The 25,007-nt window shown below is 45.4% G+C and overlaps 1 protein-coding gene across 2 annotated transcripts in view; it reads left to right on the plus strand.

Annotated features, from left to right (window-relative positions):
- LOC126534730 (uncharacterized) overlaps nucleotides 1-25,007 on the plus strand; it is a 99,126-nt gene that overhangs the window by 60,310 nt on the left and 13,809 nt on the right. For both annotated transcript variants that reach the window (XM_055072571.2, XM_055072572.2), the window contains 3 exons: nucleotides 409-555; nucleotides 6,931-6,947; nucleotides 10,063-10,121. In XM_055072571.2, coding sequence (XP_054928546.1) covers nucleotides 409-555; nucleotides 6,931-6,947; nucleotides 10,063-10,121 — 223 coding nt within the window. The remainder of the gene's footprint in view (nucleotides 1-408; nucleotides 556-6,930; nucleotides 6,948-10,062; nucleotides 10,122-25,007) is intronic.

Raw genomic sequence — 25,007 nt, forward strand, 5'->3', positions numbered from 1 at the left:
CGCCTCGAAAAAGATACGAAGGAAGTCAATCGGGCGTGTAATGCTTAGCATCGCGTGTAAATTTCATTATTCTTTCGAAAAGCCCTGTTTGTAGCGCATGTGACTGGTTATTATCCTCCGTTATCCCGTTGAATTCAGCTCGTGACGATTACTGGCACTTTTTACTGATTTACCAATTGCTATGAACGACATGCGCTTGCTAAAATTAATGTGTTTGCACCATAATTTAATAAGCAGGAAACACTAAGCAGCGCACACATGTTGCGACACTTCGTCGCGCTGTAGCTTTTCTCTTCTATCAATAGCCTCTCAGTAAAGAGGCGTAACTCTACGCTTGCTGCTAGTCACTTTATTTAATCGGCTGCAAAGCATTTTATGACCCTCAAAGTTTTCTTTTTCTCTGTGCAGTTGCTTAGTGTGGCGGAAGACCTCATCATGGTCGGCTTGTCAACCTCAATATTTGACCAAAGGGATTTCAAATGCTTTATATCTCCCCGGGCTAAACCAGTTCATTACAGCTACCACCGTCTGGTGAAGTACGAAAAGTTGGTAGCGGTGAGTGCATATGCGTCTTATTAAAATTGTTTCATCAGCTTTTATTTCAGGCAGGAGCGAATCTGCACGTTGCAGGTTGGCTTTGAGAACACTTAAAGCTGAGCCTCGCGCAGAACACTACATAGAAATGAACTCAACTCTATCTGTGCTATGTCTGTAGGCTACTGCCATTTTCAAGATAATCGGGCAGGAACTGCAGCCCGGTTGTAAACTTTAATGAATTTGTTCATTTTAAGGTGTGACGGATGACTCTCTAGGCTGGGACCTCAATGTTCCGCATGCGATGGCACTGGCATACATGTAGAATGCTTGATTTTCTGGTAAAATCCAATTTTTCTCAATTTTTTCACCCCAGAAGAAATTTCTGAAAATCGGGTTAAGTACGATTTCCCCACGAAGTTATCCTTTTTAAATAATACTAATAAAGGCAGTTGTTGCGATACCAATGAAAGCTGCCCAGATTTTGTGAGCAAGTGGTCAACATATACTAATAATATTAATAATACCTGGATAAGCCACACGCCTTGTTTTGCTTATTAGTAGTGCGCAAACTTGTCTATATAGAAATGTAACATATACAGCGTCTGCCAGCCTCGAGCCAAGGAAAGCTTGTTGCTTTTTTTAGTAGCCGCGCTTAAACGAATACGATAATGGTGCATTGGATTGTATTTTCCGGATGTCACTTATTTTTGAACCGCGATAATGCAGTTGGAAGTGAATTGACGAATTGCTTACGTTGCTCTGCATGCATACTGACCGGTTGGTGTGAACTTGAGAGGGTGTTTTCTCAACTACTAGGTGCGCGAGGTATTCGAGAATGTAATGATGACTTCAGCAATAGCCTCGATCATTCAGACGAGATTCGGTATCTTATGGACAAATATTTTTCAGTGTCTCTTTCGCTTCTAATAAAACGCGCTTCAGGCTGAATATCTGACGGAATTCGGCTACTCTAATGTCTATACAGTCGGATAAGGCAATGCGTGTTGATGTTAGGCAGTACTTCATCAGTAGCAGGCTTAACCAAGTTTGCTCATTGTGTGGCCGTTTGTTTGTCTTTCCGTCAGCGACACCCGCCATGGGTAGCGGCGTACAGGTTTAGATGTTCGGAACTAGGACGCCATATTGAGGGTGACGTGGTCGACGAAAATGGATGTATGGATGCAACTTTCTTGTAGGTCCGGCAAGGTTTAACGCGACCCGGGCTCAGGCCTCCCACGGGGCAACGTCAAAGCCCTGACTTAATGCCGCCTCACGGGCTTGCTGGACTGCCCACGTCTGGATGTAGAGGTCTGAGCTGCGCAGAGCAGCGGCCCACCTCGACGACAGGATCTCCGGAGCAACTACCATCCTTCCTATAACTACATTACACTCCCACAGCAGGTGTTTGAGTGTTGCTGGTCCTTCCTGCCACAATTTGCAAGTGTCGTCCTGAGCCTGTCCCGCTCTGGGCGCCAAAATCGCAACCAAACTTTCTTGAATCGTGCAGCCACTGTGGGCTCAAGCTAAACCATAATCTATGAGTGGCGCCCTACAAAGTCACGCAGAGGAAGCTTCATTTGTTATTCTGCCACCTGATGCTGATCGTCAGTGGCCATGATCGGCTTTTCAGGGTGTTCACTCATCATGACCTTCACGTGCTGAAGAAATTCAACCATCTGAATGACATTTGACCACTGGCAGTGCTTCACTGTCTTTGTCACGGACGATAACTGGCCACGGCCTCTTCCTTCACCAAGAAAACAAAGTACTTCGCGCGCTTCAAGAAGGAGGGGATCTCCAAGTCGTTGCGGTGACGAGGGGAATGCAATGCTTCGTCTCCAGTGTCAGACTTAAAGCTGACACTCCGGAATAGATGTGCTAGATAGGTGATGGAGGCGTGGGTGTGGCCAATGTTAAGCACCTAAACAGATACAACCACGATGGTAATGTCTATGATGGTTCAATGCTTTCTGAGAATTTTGTTTCAATATCGGTAGAGCCGATATTGAAGCTTGTATTAGCAGGTGAACTCGCAACTCGAGCAACTTCGCCATCACAGAAATGCTCATGCGCGGTTCTGCGTTCATCGGGACGAAGTTCCCTCTCTGTCTCTCGCTTGATATATATATATATATATTGTAAGCAGCCAACAAACAATAGCACCAAGGACAACATAGGGGAAATTACTTGTACTTACTCATTCAGTCGATGAAGAACAACTTGCTCGTGCCATTGCGTTTACTGCTCAGAACGTTTATTTCCTGCGACAAATGGCATAATTCTTATTCTTGAGCTGCATTACTAAAGGACGCGGAAATTACTTACACGAGATAACGAAATGCAGATTAAACTAAATAATAATAATATACCAAGTTAGTTTTTGTTTAACCAGTCTACTGCATACGAATTCCAGCCGGTCAGTTCGCAAAGTGTACCCATTCAAACGAAATTTTAAGGATGAGAGCAACTCCGAGATATTCATTCCCAAAATGTGCGATGAAATACATGGTCGTTCCACATGCTTTCTTGCTTCAATGCATATCAAAATCTAATCATTTTCATATCACATCAGGTATCAAGCACATCAGGTAGCAAGCAGAATTCAGAAGTTTAGAATATTAAAATGTACTAGCGCGTGTGTAACGATACGGGATATCTAAAAATAATTTTACAGACAAGAATTATATTATCTATTGTCCGTAGACTCTAGGAGGACCAATGATGAAAAATATAGGAATTAAGAATACATATGCAAGTGGCAAGAAACAAAAGTATAACTTACGCAGCAGGAACTAAAGCAAAATACAACAATATCATACCTATAACAACACAGTGATGAATACCCATAAAATGAAAACTTTCACAAGCACAAGAATTTTTATTGCAGCGTCTGTTCTTGAGAATGGAATGGAGTCTTGCAAGCCCTCCTCATGTGCAGATCGTGCTGCTGCGTCGGCATGTTCATTGCCCATTATGCCACAGTGGCTTGGAATCCACTGTAACGTGATGTCCTGTCCTTGCTCGACGAGGTGGTGAAGCAGCAGTCTGATTTCTAGAACTAGTTGTTCATGGGGTCCTCGGCGTAAGGCAGAAACGAAATAATGAAGAGCAGCCTTCGAGTCAGTGAACACGCTCCATTTCTTGGGTAGTTCTTCAGAAATTACACGAAGTGCACAACGAATAGCAGCAAGCTCCGCGGCAGTCGATGTAGTCTGGTGGAAGGTTTTGCAGGAAAGATTACCGATCCTGCAGACCCATTCACCGTAGTTGAAGCGTCAGTATATAGATGATGATGCTCGTTGTACGTCTCGTACAGCAAGAAAAGTCAAAGCTGCTTGAGTGCTGGAGATGTGAGTTGGGCTTTTGTTCGTATTCCTGGTACAATTAGCCGAACATTCGCTTGAGCCAAGCACCATGGTGGAAACGGAACTTTCGCTGGAGCTGTATAACCTGATGGAAACTATGCACGATAGGGCAGGACTGTGTCACAAAATAAAGCACGTGATCGATCTTCTGGCAGTGAGGCTAGAGGATGGGCAGGGGCTCGAGCAAGGTGTCTTACGGGTCCTCTGAGCGCTTCCATGACTATATGGGTCTTGGCTGGAAAATCGTGTGCAATGGAAATTGTTTCAGCCGTTGACAAGCACCGCAGCAATCCAAGACAGTCAATCCAAGACAGACTCTAAGTGCCTGGGCCTGGACCCTTTCGAGTGAACGGATATTATTACTTCTGCAGGTGTTGGTCAGCACAGGCAAGCTGTATCGCAAATACCCAAGAAAGATCGTCCTGTACAGTGGCATCATTGCATGCACCGAAGTACCCCAGACATTTCCTCCAAGAAACTTAAGCACATTAGAGATTTCCGTCAGGCGATTCTTTAGGTAGGCCACATGAGGACTCCAGCAGAGATCACGATCAATGATTACGTTTAAGAATTGGTGCGTCCTGACATAAGGTATGCTTTGACCGTCGATAGAGACATCGTATGATCTCATTGGCTTTAGGCTAAACGCGACCAATGCGCATTTTTCTGGCGAGATCTTGAGGCCTTGTTCATTTAAGTACGTCGATGTTTACGTGGCAGATTTTTGAAGCCTGGCGCGTACTTGCGGCCGTGACACACCAGATGCCCAGACACAGATGTCGGCGGCATATATTGATATGTTAACTGTGTTCGGAAGTCGTTCCACGAGACCAATGAGTACAAGGTTGAAAAGCGTGGGACTCAGGACATCTTTGATCTAGAAAAGACGTACGACACAACATGGTGGTTTGGAATTTTCAGGGATTTAGCGGAATTAAGAATACGCGGTAGAATGCTCAGATGTCTAGCTGATTTCATGTGCGACCGTACATTCCAAGTACGTTTAGGAACGGAGCTATCACATGTGTTCACTCAAGAAAATGGTGTGCCACAGGGATTAGTGTTAAGCACAACACTGTTTGTGGTGAAAATGAACTCGGTCCGTAATGCAGTTCCATCGTCTATAATGCACTGATTATATGTGGATGACCTACAAATTGCTTGTCGTGCATCGAACCTGGCAACCTACGAACGGCAGATTCCAATTACGTTAAATAAACTAATAAAGTAGGCATCTGAAAACAGTTTTCGCTTCGCAAGTAAAGAAAAACTCTTAGCGTTGTAAAAAAAAGAGGCCTACAACGAGATACCGTCCTTAGGCTACAGGAAGCGACACTACCGGTAATACAAGAACGCAAGTTTCTGGGTGTTCTGTTTGATAAAAAGTTGAAATTTCTCGCGCACATATATAGCCTTAAAATTAAAGCGAACAATGCACTTAACATCCTCAAAGTCCTGTCCCGGACGCGCTGGGGCTCTGACCGTAAGTGCCTGCTACACATCTATCGCACTTTGATAGGCAGCATATTAGACTATGGTAGCATCATATATGGTTCAGCCAGACAGTCCGACAACTAGATCCAGTTCAAAACCAAGGACTGCGACTGGCAAGTGGTGCTTGTAGAACATCACATGTCCAGACCTTACACGTTGAATGTAATGCACCTCATTTAAAGAATCGCAGAGCGCTGCTAACTTTTTCCTAAATACTCAAAGTCCAGTCCTCACCACAACACATGTGCAACAACATCGTCACACAGTGTAACTCACGATTACACTACACAGATAAGCCGAACATGATTAGACCGCTTCTTTTGCAATTTGACGAATACTGCCGTGGTTACGATATTCCTGATGAGCTCCTACAGGTTGGTTAACGGCCACAACGACTACCCCCGTGGGAGGAATCCACGCAGTTATGTGATTGGGCATTGGTACCTCTAAAGAAAAATGACACCCCGCACGAACACGTCATACAAGAATCCCACGCTCTTCAAGACAAATATAAAAATTACATGGAATATTATACTGGCGGCTGTAAAATAAAAGAATACGTGGACGTAGCGGCCACAACAAAAAACTGAGAAAGAAGTATTCGTTTGCCACGGCACGCCTCTGTCTACACAACTGAAGGCTGTGGTTAACTGTGGACTGTGGTTAACAAGGTCACCTCTGAAAAACACGAAAACACCACCATATACACTGATTCATTAAGCAGGCTGAAGGCTCTTCACATGAATTTGAATGTGAATCCCTGACAGGGGATATTTCAAACATGGTAACGTTAAACAAATACGGCAGGTCAATTAGGTTTTGCTGGGTACCAAGCAATGTTGGTATACTGGGTAATGAAGCTGCGGATAGGTGAGCATCAATAGCAGCGCGCAAATACATAACAAACCCAACGCTTCCACATAGGCATAGTATCACTGCGATCAGGAAGGCCTTGATGTTAAAATGACAGCAAGAATGGGGCCATTGTATAAGCTACAAGCTACATCTCACTAAACCCGTAATTGGCGAGTGGAAGTCGCGCACTCATCAGCAACGGTTCTATGAGGTGATCATGTGTCGACTTCGGATTGGACACACGCATCTAACACACAACTTTCCCCTCCGAAAAGCACACCACCGACTTGCGAAAAATGCAATGAACCTCTTACAGTAATACATATCCTTATAACATGTCCATTCTTTGAAACACAGCGACGGAAGCTTTTACACAACCTAGATAATTTACATATACTTTACACCCTGCCCTTTTGCTGACGGATGACCCGCTAGTGCCATTTACTAACCTGTTCCACTTTTTAGAGACAACTGGTTATTTACACGAAATACAACGCAATGCAGGTTTACCTGCAATAACGTTGCGTTTCCTAATGTCTTGTGACTGGCGCAGCATGGCCGTAGTCGCATTTGTGCCATTAAACCCAATTAAACTAACTTTCCAATTTTCTTGTCAACTGCACAAAGATTTTAAGATTTACCAGTAAATCGAACATTCTGTTGTTATCTTCTTTTTCAGTATCAATGGAAGAAAATGTAAGTAATCATACCATTTTATGACTGATATTCATGACATGACCGGTACAGGTACGCGGTGGTCCTTTATGGAAGGGAACGCGTGAGTGCGTAGATTCTGTTTTGCAGAGGTTGCTTAGAGCACCAGCAAGTGGCAGCAATGGGAAGCTCGTCTGCTGGTGGCTTCATGTATTGGCGGCCAGCATAGGCAGGCTTTGTCGATAGGCAAGCGCCTGCTAGAATTAGCTGAACACCCCTTCGCCTGACTGTTGCTCAAAGACTAGGGTCTGCAGTGCAGCGTCTGCTGTTAGAAAACCGCGCTTGGTACGCGAGCAGACTAGAAACGTGTAAGTGGCAACATACGCCCTGTAGTTATCAAGTACTCCCAGCGTGTCTTATTGCGTACGCATTCTAAGGCTACTTCCCTCGGAGCTATCCGCCAGTCTGTTCATCCATCCGATTATCTCTGTGTAATGCGCGACTCGATGCACTGCATGCGTAGGGTACATGAGGTCCTACGAAGGTACATAGAGCCACCATTTTTAAGTTTTATGAAATTTTAGAAAATCGCCTTTGGCAGACAGCCCAATTCTTGTCCTTGAGCTGGAATATTCGAAGAGGCTGACATGACATTCGAAGAGGCTAGCATGAGAAGTCGAAACAAATATTCAACTAATTAGCAAAAGAGAACTGAGAAAAATTTCTTTGTAGAAACAACTAAGTCTAAGAATAATTGAACAATTGAATTAGGCTTGGCCAAAGTTTGACCCTGAGTGCACTACTTTCTCTTAAACTGCTGCGAATCAGGTGAGGAAAGTGGGAGGCCACAGCTGCATACTTCAAGAAAGTAACCAGAAACTGCACTGGAGTTATATAAGTATGCATTAGCCTACCCCCAAATTTCTCTTGGCCCACCCCGAAACTTCAAGTTGGCCGAAGCCCAAGTTTAAAGGTGTAAGACAGGTCTAGTTGGTACTCTATTATGACATAACCAGCGTGAATGTGTACAAGGAACACAAAACGAAGTGACAAGGACAAACACTGATTACGACTGCCATATATAAGAAAGAAGCATGACTATATGCTGGCGCACGTGATCACAACCACATATATTTGTGCACGCTGTCAAGACTACCACAAACCAACAAGAACATACTTGCTCTTGAGAACACCAAAATTTCAGTTGGCACACCGCCTCGATTTCAGTTGGCTCACCCCCAAATTTCAGTTGGTCCACCTGCAATTTTGAAGTTGGTCCTCCCAGAAATTTCAGTTGGCCCATCCCCAAATTTATCTTGGCCAACCCCGAAATTTCAAGTTCGTCCACCCTCAAATTTCATGTTCGTCATCATCATAGGCCTATTTTATGTCCACATCAGGACGAACTAGCGCTTGCGATTTTCTAAATTTCATCACCCCACCTAGTCTTCTGTTATCCTCGACAGCGGTTCCCTCCTCTTGGCACGCATTCTGTAACCCTAATGGTGCACCGGTTATCTAACCTACGTAATGCGTGACCTGCCCTGGCCCATTTCTTTTTCTTATTGTAAATTAGAATATCGGCTATCCCTGTTTGCACTCTGGTCGACACTGATCTCTTCCTGTCTGTTAACGTTAGCAGTAAATAAAAATAGCGCAAACCCGGACGACGTTACGCCCAACATTCTTCGTTCATGTTGGCCCACCCTCAATTTTTGTTGGCCCACCACTACTATAGGCTTCCCCATGCATTTTATATTGGACGCTATGTATCCCTATGGGTATTTTCTGATCAGCGTTATCTTTTTCCAATTGTTCCTTATCGCTTATAACGCTACCAATCACTTACATGTGCACTATCATAGCAATTAAATTTCGTAACATCGGAAATTACGCATTTTTGTGAGGATACAAGGCATTACTTTTTTCGCCTAACGGAAAAATCCTGCTGGACTACTCAGCAATGAGTACTTACATTAAAATACGATGGGAGTACCTGTTAACCAGGGGACATATGTTCGCCGTTCTTCGTTACGAGTGCGTTAGTGTATTGAGTGCGTTTTGCTAACCGCCGACGCTGCGCTGGAGGCTCGCCCCATGATCACCATCTGGCGTGGGAAGCAGCCCACTAGGCGCTTGCCTTTGAGCCATGTCTGGCTATTCAGGCCGCCAACAGGTGACGTCACAAGCGGACGGGTCTTTCCTTATTGCTTGCTGGCGCTCTAAGCAGCGTCCGCATCCTCCGCACAGCACAGGGCATGCGCATGTGTGTGCCCTCTCATAAAGAACCACCCTGAACCTTACTTAGCACGATGATGTAGAAGGTGCAAAAAATAATGCAGCTTTTTTATTTTTCATTCGGCACGGTATCGTTGTTGTGTTTTTGTGCGTGCGTGCATGCGTGAACTTTTCGTTGGTAGCTGCAATTTCCCCTTGGCCGGCGTTCTTTCCTGATATGAACGACATCAAGTTCAGCTCTCGTCTATGGCTACGAACAATTTTAACGTAAAAACACCAGCCGCGGTAGATTTGTAGATATGAAGCAGCACTGCTGAACTCGAGGTGGCGGGTTCCATGTAGTGAAATGTAAGAACGTTCGTGTAGAAGATTTAGGAGCACGTTAAAGAAACTTAAGCAGTCAAAATTAATGCGCATACCACCTCAATAGGGTGTGTGTCATAATATTATTGTGGTTTTGGCAGGTAAAACCTCTGCATGCTAATTTTTTAAGCATCAAAACGTGAATACAGGCCCCGATTTTTTACGTAAGAGCGCACAGGACAAATTAGTCCGGTTATATCCCGGATAGAAATGTCAGGAAATAATTAAATTTATTCACTCACTTTGTCTAATGGGTGAATGCGGCATATAGAGGGATCATGAGTATTGTGAACTACTATAAAGCAAAAATTGAAAAAACAATTTTTCTCGAAACAAAAAAATAGGTATTAGGAACGTTCATCAAGAATTCTTGTTATGTTTTTCTATCCCCCACGCTGCAACTGTAGTCAGGGTATTTATATCTTCAGCAATACCACACATCCTTACTGCATTTAAGTGGGTGAAGGTTGAAAAGTACGCGAGGATCTGCAGCAAAACAGGTGTGTGTGCTGCAATAAATCTATATGATCTTTAACCTATAGGATGTCTCTTTTAGGGAGTTTGACCTAAGGATGATCTCGGAATACGATGGAGAAAGAGTCCTAGCTGAAGAAGGTGAGGTTTCAGAGAATTTTTACCAACGCACCTGTGAACGTATACAAGTTATCTGTATGGTCATTGCTTGCTAAATACGAAGACTAGCAAGAGGCTCTGCACCTAAAACAAAAAAAAATGCTGTAATTGAACAGAGTAAGAATAATCGCCAGGGGCTCTCGTAAAATTCCTACTATCGTTACCGTAATAGAAAACATTAGCGCATGCTCTTGGGCCAGCCGGTGCATGATGAAATCGAAAAGGGGGTACCAGTGAACACACAAGGGTGCGTGAACAAGGAAAAAGCGTTATACAAGGACGGACGCTGGACTTTAACCTTTGACTTATTGGAATTCACATTGCCGCACCTAACCCCCGATGCATGCGCATCTTCACCTCCTCCCAAGACACACGTATTGATTTCACATCGAATTGTACATTGCCGCACACGAAATTAAACTCATTCACATCTTGTACTCCTACCAAGGCACGTGTAGCAATGTCAGTTTTATCACCTTTTACACACGCGCTAGGTAAACAGGTTCCTTGTTGGTTAAACAGAAAGGCGTATCAACGATACAATTTTTTTTCTGATTTCTAATGTGAAAGTCTTTGAAGGCTCTCCGCTCATATCTAATCTTTCCCCTCCCTAAAGGTAAAACGATCGAACATTGCCACAGTTTCATTTTATTTCTTGCAACCGCGACACTGAACTGCCAAATTGCTTCTTTGGTCCCTGCTTAAGGGTGTGTTATGTTCGTGCAATCGCTTATTAACACACTTGCCTGTCTGGCCTATATAGACTTTACCATATGCCAACAGATTGCGGTAAACAACACCAGTTTTGCACTCGAAAAATACTGTCACGTGTTTAACTTTACAGGCCCCTCCCTCTCTGCCTTCCCTCGTTCCGAATACTCGCGTATACGCTAGCCAGTTTGCAAGGTGCTAAAAATACAAAAATGCAATGAAGTCTACTAATGCGCAATCATTTGTTCGGTCGGCTGTGAGTTCGCTTTTGCTTAGTTTTGCTTGCTTGCCTTCGGTAACTTATGCGCATATACCCATTGACTTTGCGGTGGCAAAGAATACTCAGGCTGTAGTAGACAAGTGTCTGATTTTCTCGTGCCATCGGGCCCCTTCAATGCAATCATACCAATCAAGCCGGAACGCCGGGCATGAGCGCGCCTCGACGGAGCATACTGGTCGAAACGGCACCCCAGCTGCCGTAGTAGAGCGTGAAGCGTTGCGTGAGGGGAGATTGCATTGCCTCGATGTGGCTCGATGTGGCTCTCGCAAACCTTTGTTATGCGCGCGTTCTTTGCCGACGTAAGCTTTCGGCTGTGTTCTGACTGTGCCTCGGTAAGGCCCAATGAAAACGCCCCAAGCATCTCAATGCGCTCGCTTTGCCGTGAGATGTCCGTAACTCGAGGGGCGCTCGGCGTCGTTGAATTGGGCCACCACACAATCTCAAGTTCGCCCACCGCCACATTTCAGCTGTTCTAACCGCCAATATCAGTAGGCCCACCCTGAAATTGAAGTTGGCCCGCCCTGAAACTTCAAGTTGGCCCACTTCCTAAATTTAAGTAGGCCTGCATGCAAACATCAAGTTGGGCCACCCCTAATTTTGAGTTGGCCCACACCTAAATTTCAACATGGTCCACCGGCAAATTTAGGTTGGCCCACCCCACAAATTCAACTTGGCCCACTCCCATATTTAAGTTGGCTGGCCTCTAGATGTCAACATCGCCCTTCCCCAAATTTTTAAGTCGCCTACCCACTAATTTCAAGTTGGCCCGCCCTCCGATTTCATGTTTTCCCACCCCCAAATACGTTTGCCCTACTCCAAATTTCTGTTCGTCCACCCACAGCTTTCAACTAGGCCCTGCCACAAATTTAAGTTCACCAGAAATTCAGGCTTCAAGTTGGTTTACCCCGAAATTTAATTTCACCCAAGTTGAAGCTTCAAAAAGGCCCAGCCCTAAATTTTCAGTTGGCCCACTCCAGGTTCGCACTTCGCCCACCCACGAATTTCAAGTTTTAACTCCCCCCAATTTCATGTTGGACCACACTAAATTTCAGTTGACCTACCTTCAAATTTCATGTTGGCCCAACCCCAAATTTCAAGTTGACCCACGCCTACTATAAGCTTCCCCATGCGTTATTTAAGAAGCCCTAGCTGTTTATATATTGAGTACCCTACGAGAAGAAAGGGGGTTAACCGAGGGGCCCGATCTTTATTAGTAATATCACAAGAAGCCAACATACACTGACATCAAGGACAACATAGGTGAAATTATTTGTGCTTAATAAATTAGATAAAGAAAAGATAAATTAATTGAAATGAAAGTGGATGAAAAACAAAGTTGCCGCAGGGGGGGAACTTTCCCACAACCTTCGCATTTTGCGTGCGCTGCTCTACCAATTGAGATTACCGCGGAGCCGTTTAGCCAACTGCTTTCTTGGGTATTCACGTTTCCTAGTAGAATCCTGGGAGTGTTAGCCAGCGCCACCACTCACAGACCATGGCAACGGATGTCGAACATCCTTTCTGCCGCAGCCGTCACGAGAACGTGATCTCTTTTGGGTGAAGGCAACCGGTCAATAAACCCACACATGCTGCCTGAAGTCATCAATGTTGCCGGATTCGAGACCCTCGTTATGTAATAAAAGAGAAGAAAGGGGGTTAACTAAAGGGCCCGATTTTCATTAGTTATATCACAAGAAACCAACAAACACTGACACCAAGGACAACATAGGGTAAATTATTTGTGCTGAATTAATGAATAAAGGAACGATAAATTAATGGAAATGAAAGTGGATGAAAAAACAGTGCGCCGCAGATGGGGACCGATCACACAACCATAATGATTAAGTGCCCTAGCTTTGCAAATGACGCATTTTTGTGCAGACAAAAGGAATTACACTTTTGGCATGACAGGGATGGGGAGCTCGCCAAAGGTTGCTTACACATTAATGAAACCCTTACACCCCGTCTCTCAGCCACGTTCTTAATGTTGTGGGAGATATTATATATGTATGCACTTCAAATTCCGTCCTTCGCTCTGATGTCAGCGAGTTCTGGCCTGCAAGGCGCTTCATTTTCCGCGATCCGGCTTCAGCAACAGCCCCATAGACCGAGAGAAGGAAGCCCACTGTGAGCAACCTCTCAACCTGCTGTTTCAGGCAACACACCATGCCGTGGCAGCGGGCCTTCTGCACCGCCTCCAGAAGGCGTTCAACCGCTACACCCCTCTAAACCAGTTTATTCTGATTAGAATGATACGGCAATAGTGCCTTCTCAGTCCGGGGTGAAAACGTTCAGCACACATGGTCATTGTCGTGAAACGTTAGTTGCAAGTTGAGTAACCTAATGCCCTTGTTTGGCGGCAGCTAGTAAGAGAAATATAACTGCGACAGCAGCCCTTAACAGATAGAAAATATCCTGTGCTGCAATATCTAATATGACCCTTGGTGAAAGCCTTAAAGGGACACTAAAGGCAAATGTTAGGTCCAGCTAGAGTGATAGATTAGTGCTATAGAATATCTAAGGTGTCAATATTTTCGCGAACAGGTACTTAATAACCGAGCTACTAGGGTAAATGAAGGATACGATTAGAGACTCCTCCGGGACATTCAAGCACTTGCCCGATGACGCAAGCACTCCTCAGTTGAATTCCGTCACTAGTGCTCAGCCACTTAATGCAAGAAACATAATTGTATTGTATTATACGACGAAATAAAATGCTACATATCCAATTATACTTCATATTTAGAAAAAAAGACTAATTGAAGTTACCATTGACAACGACGGGAGCAGTCATAAGATTTCGTTTTCGCTCGATTCTGCGCCGCCTACAATTTCGCGTTTCAGCAGTTTCGTTATCGCGTAGTGCAGCGCTGGTTTTGCGGGCTTGCGAAAGTCGCACAAACGGCAACTAGCAGAGAATTCAACTTCCATCTTATGTCGCGGGATGCCCTTACGGTCTACGCCACTTGACCAAAAAGCAACTGCGATGGCGAATCCACCGCTCTGTCTTGGCTCGGTGCCGCCGTCTGTCGGGCGCCGTTGTACTCACCAACGGCACAAAAACGTGGGGATAGCGTATGAAGCGTCACCACTCCTTCGGTTGGGTGGCGGAAGATTTGAATTTCGAAAAAATCGCAGTGCCCTTCCACTCTGTGAAGAAGGATGACCAGCGAAGCTGTGTATGTGGGCCTCTTAATGGCGTACTGCACCTCCACCGCGGGTCGGCCCAGCATTGCACTATCTTCGGGATCGGCCCATGTATGGGGAGTGCTGAATGCCTGCTTCTCCGGGGTCGGCCCGGCATCGCCCTATCTTCGGGATCGGCCCACGTATAGGAAGTGCTTAACACCTGTTTCACCTCCGCCGTGGGTCGGCCCGGCATTGCAATATTTTCGGGATCGACCCACATATGGGTAGTGCTTAACGCCTGCTTCACCTCCGCCGCGGGTGGGGCCGGTACTGCACTATCTCCGGGATCGGCTCATGTGTGGGCAGTTTTTTGCTTATGACACGAAAATTTCCTTGGGTGGTAGAGATATACAACTTCGCTGTAAAACGTATTCGCGCCATTCAGATGCAATTTTCTCGTAAACTCGTTTCTTGGCACTATGCAAGCGTTGCGAGATTTCTGGACTGGTCTTTAGACAGTCCATGTCAACTTATTATTTGCCTTTCGTCTCCCTTTAAGAAGACCCAAAATATTCAACACATCTAGACAGACGGACCGCATGATCGTTGTTCATAGAGGTGCAAATGAGACTGTCAATTCGTTGCGAGGAAAATACTGCACAGGACAGAGGCAACGCTACATCCAATACAGGATCTCTTTCATGTGCAGACCTACGTACCTAGTTTGTTTTGATGTCAAATCCCTCTCCCGCCCCTTAGCAATGTGCCCATGTACGTAAGACACAATTTTTATATTAAGCTGAAGCTAAAGGAACGTGTGGTCACGTTGATGCCTCTCGGGTTGACGTGCTTCAAATTTATGGTGCATATACAACAAACTTTATGAGTGTCTCTCGTAATTTAACATACTTGCCTTAGTCTTATAGAATGAAGCTATCGATTATTTTACATATAACATCATGTGCCCTGCAGCTTGACAGGCTCCGGAATTATTGCGAGCTTCTGCGAAGCACTGCAAACATATGGTTATTATATATAATTACAAGACGTTATAGTAGCTTACTAGGCACCAGTGCCTAGTACGCTACTATAATTAGCGAAATACTTTAGCAGATGTACATAGAAGCACTTATTATGCATAGATCGAGAACAGCGGCAGCTGAGAGTTAGCCTCCAAAGGCGCGCGCGAGGATTTCGATATAAAATATTTAGGAGCTTCAGCAGTAAACGCGGAGATAATTCAAGATGATTGCTAATGCTGAAAAGGCTTTCCTCCGGCGATCGCAACGCCTGTCTACTACATTAGGAATCGTTCTAAATTTGGCGATAAATAAGGGCCGTAGTATATTTCATCATAGATCATTTAAAGCTCTCACTATTTTAGTACGCAAGGTCTACTCGATTCTTGCGAACGTTGACCGCGATATTTTTCTCTCGTCTGCTTGTGAGGGTTGCTTGAAGGTCACTTTCAGTATCCAGCTCCACAAGCGCAGATGTGCTCGCGGATAAATTTTTGTGGCAGGGAAGGAAAAACTACAAAGACAAAACTCGCGCGAGCAGTATCAAGCCTTGAAAATAATAGTAGATTCTAATTCGCGTTAGTTTATGCTGGGAAAGAGAACGTATAGGCATCATTTTCTTGCAGCCGCATGTTAACGATAAAATACAACAATGAGGATTGAATACGACTAATTTTCCTGCTTTTCTCTTTCGCGTTTGGGTAAACACGAAGCCGTTGTAACTGGAAGTTACGCCAATTAAGTATGTGTTCCAAGAAGCTGAAAGCGCTGTCAAACACAGCCCGATTACTTGGTGCAGTAACACATGCATACCTGCCAACTCTTCCAAAACTTTGGTAATGTTTACGCATCGTTAGAACTCAGTTTACGATTGTACGAAAGTTGCGCCAAGCTTTACGACAAATGTATTCACCAATATGTTTCACTCAACGATCCCATACAATAGGAAGTATTGTGATGTTGGAAGGGATGCAAGATGGTACAAGCACATTCGCATTTTACACGTCAGTACTAAAGCAAGCGAAATTCGCCACACCAGAGTCGCTGGAATAAGGTAACTGTGGTCTAAAACTCCATGCTGCATATGCAATCATCGTCAACAAAGTGTGTATGTATGCCTGAACGGTCATGGGTTGAGGAAAAGCTCTTAAACAATATTCTTGCTATTCCCCTCATCCCTCTGCCCCCGCTGTCAGCTGAGTACGAATTTCAACATTCACAGGCTTGTAGGTATACACACGTGAAGAAACTCCCCCCTCGTAGCTTTTTCTTTTCATTTCCAGGTCATGTTGTCCGCCGCTATTACATAGCAGGAACGCTCGTTGGTAAGCTAATTGGCATGACTGCGAAAGCGCATTTCTGTTTAGTCCCGTTCTTAGCGCTCCTTGCTATAAACAAAAAGAATTCAGTGGAGATTTAGCGATAATGGCGAGGGAAATGCGTTAGCTTTACGACGCACCTCTTTGACGAGCCAAATTTTTGCTCTAAACCGCGCTCACCACACTGCAAAGTATTGATTAGCAGCTCACAGCAGCTGCCTCTTCGAGGAGCGAAGTGTAACTGACGGTGGTCCGGAGGAGGCCACTGCCCATTGCACTAAATTTACACACATACATTCACGACTTTATTAGAAATCGCCTCCCCGCAGGGGCGTCTGCGGAAGCAGGCGTTTGGTGTGTTGTGACACCACGTACCCGAGCACACGAGGGTTGGACCCTCCCGCGTGTAGCCGTGCGCGGCTTAGCCGTGTCTGGGGAAAGGGGGATCCTGGGGGTTGAGCTGATGCTGGGTGTTTGGACCTTTAAGGGCCCCCGGTGGAGGCAACACACCCCTTTGGCCTCTGCTTCACATAGACGGCACCCCCGGACTGACCCACCTGGGGGAAATCGGTAGTTGCCTTTTCCTGTCTCTCTCTCCCTCTAGCATTCGTCTTTCTCTCACTTTTCATCTTTCCTGTCTTCTCCTCGCTTCTCTTTACTTCCAATTTTTCCAGGCAGCAAGGGTTAACTTTGTGTGAATAACCAACCTAGGTTATATCATATTTGGTTATAGTAGTAATGTACAGCTGGCGTTTGCAGGCTGTGTTTTGCCGAAGTGGCGCGTCAGGGGGCAGCGCCATTTGCCGAAGTGGCGCGTCAGGGGGCAGCGCCACAACGGTCTCCGGCGGCTGACCGTCCCACACCCACTGAGGCGGCAGTGACGCCATCCGCCCCCCCCCCCCCCCCCCCCCCCAGCGGCTGCAGCTAGCGCTGCTGCGCCAACCCCGCAGAAGGGGCCATCTACCTCCGGGCAGGTGACCTCAAAGGCCTCTTCCAACGTGCCGAGGCCTTCACGCCAAACAAAGCGCTCGGAAGAGCGCGTGTCCAGCGCTTCGCAAGAGGCAATGGACGCAACCACCAGCAAGACGGCGCCACCAGCGCCTAAGGAGTGGCGAGGCACTCTCGATCGCTCTAAAAGAGACAAAACTCCCGTCACGGCGCCTGAAAAAGGCCCGTGAGCTAATCCTCGAGTCTTAAACACACAGTAATAAACGCAAATAGCATAATGGACACACAAATACTACAGTGGAATGCACGAGGACTTCTAAATAACCTCGATGACATTAGAGAACTACTAAACAAACACAATCCCAAGTTGCTGTGTGTTCAGGAGACACATATGAAACCTAGAAACACAGACTTTCTTCGCAATTACTTCATCTTCCGAAGAGACCGCGATGAGGCTAACGCCTCTGGCGGAGTAGCTATAATAGCGGACAAGTCTGTAGCTAGCCTACACGTCGCCCTTCAGACGACCCTTGAGGCAGTGGCAGTTCGGGCCATTCTTTTTAATAAATTAATCACTGTCTGCTCTATTTATATTCCCCCGAACCATCATATCAAAAAAACAGACCTTTACAACCTTATTATCCAACTTCCCGAACCTTACGTACTTGTGGGAGATTTTAATGCTCACCACACGATGTGGGGAGACTCACGATGCGACGCGAGAGGTCGGTTAGTAGAAAACTTCTTAGTAAACACGAGAGCATGCCTCTTCAATAAAAACGAACCGACTTATTATAATATGTATCACCACTCACACTCTTCCATAGACCTATCTATCGGCTCCGCAGATCTTTTCCCTTACCTAGAGTGGAGTGTTACTAAAAATCCATACGGAAGTGACCATTTTCCAATACTTTTAAACTTAATTGAAGAACATCAATGCCCTTCATATACGCCTCGATTGAAGCTGGCTTCTGCCGACTGGGAGCATTTTAAGGAATCAACGTACCTTTCACGAGATTTTATCACCGATTTTAGTATTGACGACGCGGTAGCGTATTTTACCGCTTTTATCATCCAGGCAGCGAATGACTTCATCCCACAATGAAGGGGTACCTCATCCAAAAGACGAGTTCCATGGTGGAATGAGGAATGCAAGGAGGCGCGGAAAAAACAAAATAAAGCGTGGGGCATACTGCGCCGATACTCCACTGCAGAAAATCTGATGGAAATATAAAAACATTAAATCGCAGGGAAGGCGGACGCGAAGGCAGGCATAGAAGACAAGCTGGGAGAGATTCTTGTCCGGCATTAACTCCTACACACAGGAGGCAAAAATATGGAACGGGCTGAGGAGACTAAAGGGAACACAATTTCAGCCGTTGCCCCTTGTTGATAAAGAAGGAAACAAGTTGGAAGACCAGGCTGATGCTCTTGGTGAACACTTCGAGCGCGAATCTAGCCCCACTCAGTATTCGGAGAACTTTATTAAGCATAAAGCAATAGAACAACTTAAGCCACTGAATCGGAAATCCATCCCAAACGATCCTTATAATCGTCCTTTTACGATTGCGGAACTTAAAGCTTCCTTGTCAGTATGTCGGAGCTCTGCACCGGGCCCCGTTAGAATCATGTATGATATGCTTAAGCACCTACACTCCGACACACAAATCACGCTACTTACAATTCTCAATACTATCTGGGCTGCTGGTTATCTCCCATCAAAGTGGAAGGAGGCTATTGTGATCCCTGTTTTGAAGCATGGTAAAGACACTTCATTGCTCACTAGCTACCGTCCCATAGCGCTTACAAGCTGCCTCTTTGAAAAAATGAAAAAGATTTTTGAAAAAATGATCAATCGCCGTCTCATACATCTCCTAGAGTCCAGTAAAATGCTTGACCCATTTCAATGTGGTTTTCGGGAAGGGCGATCTACAACTGACCATCTCGTGCGCATCGAAGCGAGCATTCGCGATGCCTTCGTGCACAAACTATCTTTTCTATCTGTGTTTCTGGATATGGAAAAAGCGTACGACACAACCTGGCGGTACGGTATCCTGCGCGACCTTTCGGCGCTGGGCATCCGCGGCAATATGTTGACTATTATAGAGAGCTACCTACAGAACCGTACATTTCGGGTGAAAATAGGTCCTGCACTGTCGCGTACATTCATACAGGAAACTGGGGTACCCCAGGGTGGAGTACTCGGCTGCACGCTCTTTGTCGTAAAGATAAACACACTTCGGGCATCATTACCACCAGCTATTTTTTATTCCGTCTACGTAGACGATACACAAATAGGTTTCAAATCCTGCAACATCACAGTCTGCGAGAGACAGGTACAGCAGGCCCTAAACAAGGTGTCCATGTGGGCAGACCAAAATGGATTTAAAATCAACCCCCGCAAAAGTTCCTGTGTTCTCTTCACAAGAAAGAGAGGCCTGGTCCCAGACCCTTTTTTAGAACTGGGCGGACAACAAATTCCTTTTAACAAAGAACACAAATTTCTAGGTGTTATACTTGACTCCAAGCTTACATTCATTTCACACATAACATGTCTAAAAACAAATTGTCTAAAAACAATGAACCTACTTAAAGTCCTATCCCACACAACATGAGGTAGCGACAGGAAGTGCCTGTTGAATCTTTACAGGAGCCTAGTTCGATCACGAATAGACTATGGTGCCGTAGTATATCACTCTGCCGCCCCGAGCGCGCTAAAGATGTTAGACCCCGTTCACCATCTGGGAATCCACCTGGCCACTGGCGCATTTAGAACAAGCCCCGTTGAAAGTTTGTAGGTCGAGTCCGATGAGTGGTCACTTCATTTTCGGAGAACATATATCAGCTTTAACTATTTTCTGAAAGTGCGCTCAAATAAGGAACATCCGTGTTTCACAACCGTTAACGACTTGACGTGTGAAACGCTTTTTCGTAATAGACCCTCTATGAGATTACCTTTCTCACTGCATGTAAGAGAACTTGGTGAAGAAATGGACGTCCCATTTCTCGAACATCGCCTAATGCCTCCAGTTAAGCTATTACCGCCCTGGCAGTGGCAGGTGATAGAATGTGACGTATCCTTTGTAAAGGTCACAAAGCACGCTCCTGAGCTTGAAATTGCCATGCATTTCCGTGAGCTTCAATTGAAGTACTCCTGCTCCAAGTTTTACACAGACGCATCAAAATCAAATGCTGGCGTATCCTACGCTGCTGTTGGTCCCTCTTTCACTGAATCTGACGTGTTGAACCCTATAACAAGTATCTTCACTGCAGAAGTCTACGCAGTGCTGTGTGCAGTAAAACATAAAAAGAAACTTAAACTCGACAAAGCCATCATATTCACAGACTCGTTAAGTCTTGTAAAAGCACTTATTTCTTTTCAAAAGCATACGAATCCTGTCTTCAATGAACTCTACTCACTCTTATGTAGCATGTACCTATCACATAGGCATGTAGTAATATGCTGGGTTCCTGGCCATAGAGGAATCGAGGGAAATGTTCTTGCCGACGAGATCGCCAAATCAATAGCATCGCAAGGCATTCGTTCTGCTGCTGTCCCTGCCACAGACATGAAGCCTTTGCTAAGAAACAAACTCCGAAGCCACTGGCAACGCTTGTGGGACGCAGAAACAAGTAATAAGCTTCACCTAATTAAGCCGAACTTAGGTTTCTGGCGCCCAACTACGAAAATACGAAGAACCGATGTCCTATTCACTAGACTGAGAATAGGACACACATTTGGCACTCACAACTTTCTCTTAACCGGTAATGAGCCTCCAACCTGTGGTACATGTGGCGAAAGGTTGACCGTCCTCCATGTCTTCCTGGAGTGCCGGGAAGCCGAAAGAGACAGGAGAAAACATTTCCCTTTTGCATATAGCCATTGTATTCCCCTGCATCCGGCTATGTTCCTTGGTGCCGAACCACTTTTTAAGACCAAAGCAGTCCTCGCCTTTTTGAAAGATGTTGTGCTCCATGTCACAAGCCCATTAATTTCGTAGCGCATCCTCTTTCGAGAGGGTGCTGCTACGATAGTTTTCTTTGTAAAGCACATGCCTCTAAGCCCTTGACTTTCAAGGGCTCTGGTGAGGCAGTAGTGCTCTAGACAATTTCAGCACCTCACAGACAATATATTGCATCATTCTTTTTTTATGCATTCTAATCTTCATAGTACACGTCAATAATCATTCCCATAATTTTACTACGCGTATATTTTATGGAATATATATCAACTCTTTTAGGCCTTTTACAGCCACGTCACATTCAGTTCACAGAACACATCAGTCCACTGCTACCTCATTACCACTAGCATGGCGCTCTTTGGCCACACCTGGCCCTTGCGCCATTAAACATCATATATTCATTCATTAGAAATCCCATCAGCCACGTGACCGGCTACCCACACTTAACACACCTACCCTTTTTCCCCCTGAGAATATTTCCTAATATTAAGGCATGATTATTGCAGCAGCTGGTGCAGCAGTATGAGCACGTGCCGTGTGCCTGGGAAGGAGAGGACAGAAACACAGCGTCGTCATCGCCGCGGGGCGGTTTCCGCTGCTGGAAAGAAAAAATAAAGCTTCTATATAAAGTGAAAGGAGGTATGTGGTTGGGGCCCTTAGTCCAGGACCCCAATCCCTGCCGCCACCACTCGTGCTGTTCGTATCAGGACCAGCCAGACCTGAGGCTCGGAGCGACGGGGGATCGCCTCCCTCTGCTCATATGTTGGTTGGGGGGATTTTAGAACACGGATATCCGTTGGTAGTTCTTGGCATTCAATCGCCTCGTGGAACGTCGTTGGTGTTGCACCGCAGCCTGGGCAGGTGGGGAGGTATAAGGTTAGCTAGAACTTGTTGAGAAGGAGGAGGTTCGGATACGAGTTGGTTTGAAGCCAAGATTAGTTTGGCGCAGTGCGCTCCCTCTGCCCTTTTTCTATGCACGCCTGTTAGTAAACGTAGATTTAATTGGCGTTATCACAGAAGAGCACCAACAAAAAGCTGGAACGCCTACGCCAGAGGTCCTGCTTTCCTGAAGTTCATGTTACCAGGCCTTCCATTCTGCAGCACCTCCGGAACAGCACACAGTACTAAAGATTGTGGGGAACGATGCGCCGCCATTTAGGTGGTGCTGATTGTCGAAGTGGTTCGACAACGGTTACTTCTGGCATTTCCGTGGCCTGGAACTCGTTCAGGTGTATTTTTCATTCGTTTTGTTCTAAAAGGGCACGCCGAGTGGTCATATCCGGGCAACAACTACGGCGCGAAGGCACCCAAGCCAATCACGAAGAGCGTAAGCTGTCCAAGATAAAAAATTTCTTTTGAAAATACGCTGTTATATAAAGGTTATAAACAGGGATAAAACGCCTCAAAAAGGCTGGCCAACGTTTCGATAGGAGGACCTATCTTCGTCAAAGGTGTCCTCGTCATTCTCGGCATGTTAGTTTTAAAGGTTTAGTACGGTGACGTCACGTGCGGTTGTTGTCGGTGGCGGCTGGTTGTAAAGGGAGAGACTTCAAAGAGAATGAGCGCTGTCGCCTGACGTCTGTGAGCGTGGTTCCCAAGACGAGGGAACAAGAGTAAGAGAGTGGCAAGGCGGAGGGAAAAGGAACGAAAGCAAAGGAGAGGAAAAAAAAGGAAATAAAGGGGGGACACAAGAGGGGAAAGAAGAACAAGAAAATAAAAAGAGGGGCATGGGAGGGTGTTGGGGAAGCGAGAGGTTAGGGAGCATTCAAGGGTGTCTTTGGCGGCATGCTTTTGTGGCTTTAGAAGAGCCGGTCAGGCGGTCAGTGCGCGAGTAAAAAAAAAGAAATCCATAATGACATCAGTTGAAAAAGTGACTTTAGTAGCGTAGCCACAAATGCGTCGAGTAATTGTGAAGGAGTTAAGATGGCGACAAGGAGTCTGGGGTGCAATGCACGGGGTAACTGGAATTCAGCGGCATGGTCTTTCAAGGGACGTTAGCCGCAGTAGCTCAACGTAGGTGTCGTTAAGGCGGTATACAGAAATGGCGATACCCTGTGTGGCTCAGGCGCTGAAAAAGGCATGCTGGCGTCTGGAACTTTCGAATGTGTTGGTGAGGGTGTTTCAAAAAATATATAATTTAAACAGATCAAAAAAGGGGGGGAACAGAAACCGGAATCACAAATAGGAGAGTGACGTGCTCAGAAGCGGGTGGGGGCAGGTGTACTTGGGAAAAGGGGGTCGTACAGTTGATATAAACGCGAAAACATGAAAGAGTATGTTAAATTGAGAAATAGGCTGGAAAAAGAATTTCGAAGTGGACGAATGGGTTAGGTTAATGAATTAAGGTTAGCTCGCGGCATAACATGTCTTGTGCCTTGGTTCATATGAGAATTTCAGATTTAAGTTGCCGCTTTTAAAGATTCTAAGTTGCCACGTGTCAAATTAATTCCCGTCGGGTGTAGGAAATTAAACTTCTGTATGAGGTATGATGCCGTATGTTTCCTTTCGCAAGGTAATAGAAATTTGTTTGTAGTATTTAGAGCCTTGCTTTGTCGAACATATGACAATGTTCATTGATGTGGCTGGCTACTGCTTTAGGTAAATTGTGTTTTGTATCCGCGCGGTGACCGTCGAGTCTTGTGTGAATTTGTTGTACAGTCACACCTATGTAATGTTTGCTACAAGAGGTACATTCTAGACAGCAAACTACGTTGATTGATCTGCAGGTGAAACCTGAAGTTATCTTTTGTGAGTAATTCGAAGCTGTACTTTTTACTGTACTAATAGATTGAATACGTTTCTATGTAGAGCAACTAGGGCGGCCACAGGAACCGGTTCCTAACTTCATCTTTGTCCTTAGTTGGGGATGTACAAGAATATCTTTAAAAGTAGTGTTGCGTCTATAAGCTACCCAGGCCGGGTAGGGAAAAATCTTATGTTTCTGGTTTCTGGAGAGAATTTGGTAGTATTTATTGAGGGTGTTTGGGTGTGCGCTTGAGAATTTAGCAGTAAGAAGAGGCGTTGTTGTTCATGTGATTTTCGGGCGGGGCTTGAGGACCTCAGCTCGATCAAGTTTGGTTGCAGTGGTGTATGCTTTTGAAGGTCTCTGTTTAGGTGGTTTTTATTTGATAGGGTTTCTTTATGTTGATCGAGTCTGTCTAGGTTGTCTTGGTTTTCAACGCAAATGCGACGTAGTCGTGTGGCTTGTCCTTTAAAGATGCCTTGTTTGCAATGTCTGGGATGGTGGCTAGTATATTCTAGGTACTGTTGTTTGTCGAAAGGTTTCCTATAAAGCGTTGTCTTTAGTGCCCCATTGTCCGTGTATATTGTTCCGTCCAGGAAGTTTCTGCGCTCCGTGGAATATTCTAATGTGAATTTTATAGCTGGAGGAAAAGAGTTTAGAAATGCTACAGATTTATCTAGACTGTGTTGATCATGTCCCCATATTATGAATATGTCGTCTATGTATCGTAGGTATGGGTGGGGCTTGTCAGTAC

This window comes from Dermacentor andersoni, chromosome 7 (assembly GCF_023375885.2).
Source record: "Dermacentor andersoni chromosome 7, qqDerAnde1_hic_scaffold, whole genome shotgun sequence".
Lineage (NCBI taxonomy): Eukaryota > Metazoa > Arthropoda > Arachnida > Ixodida > Ixodidae > Dermacentor > Dermacentor andersoni.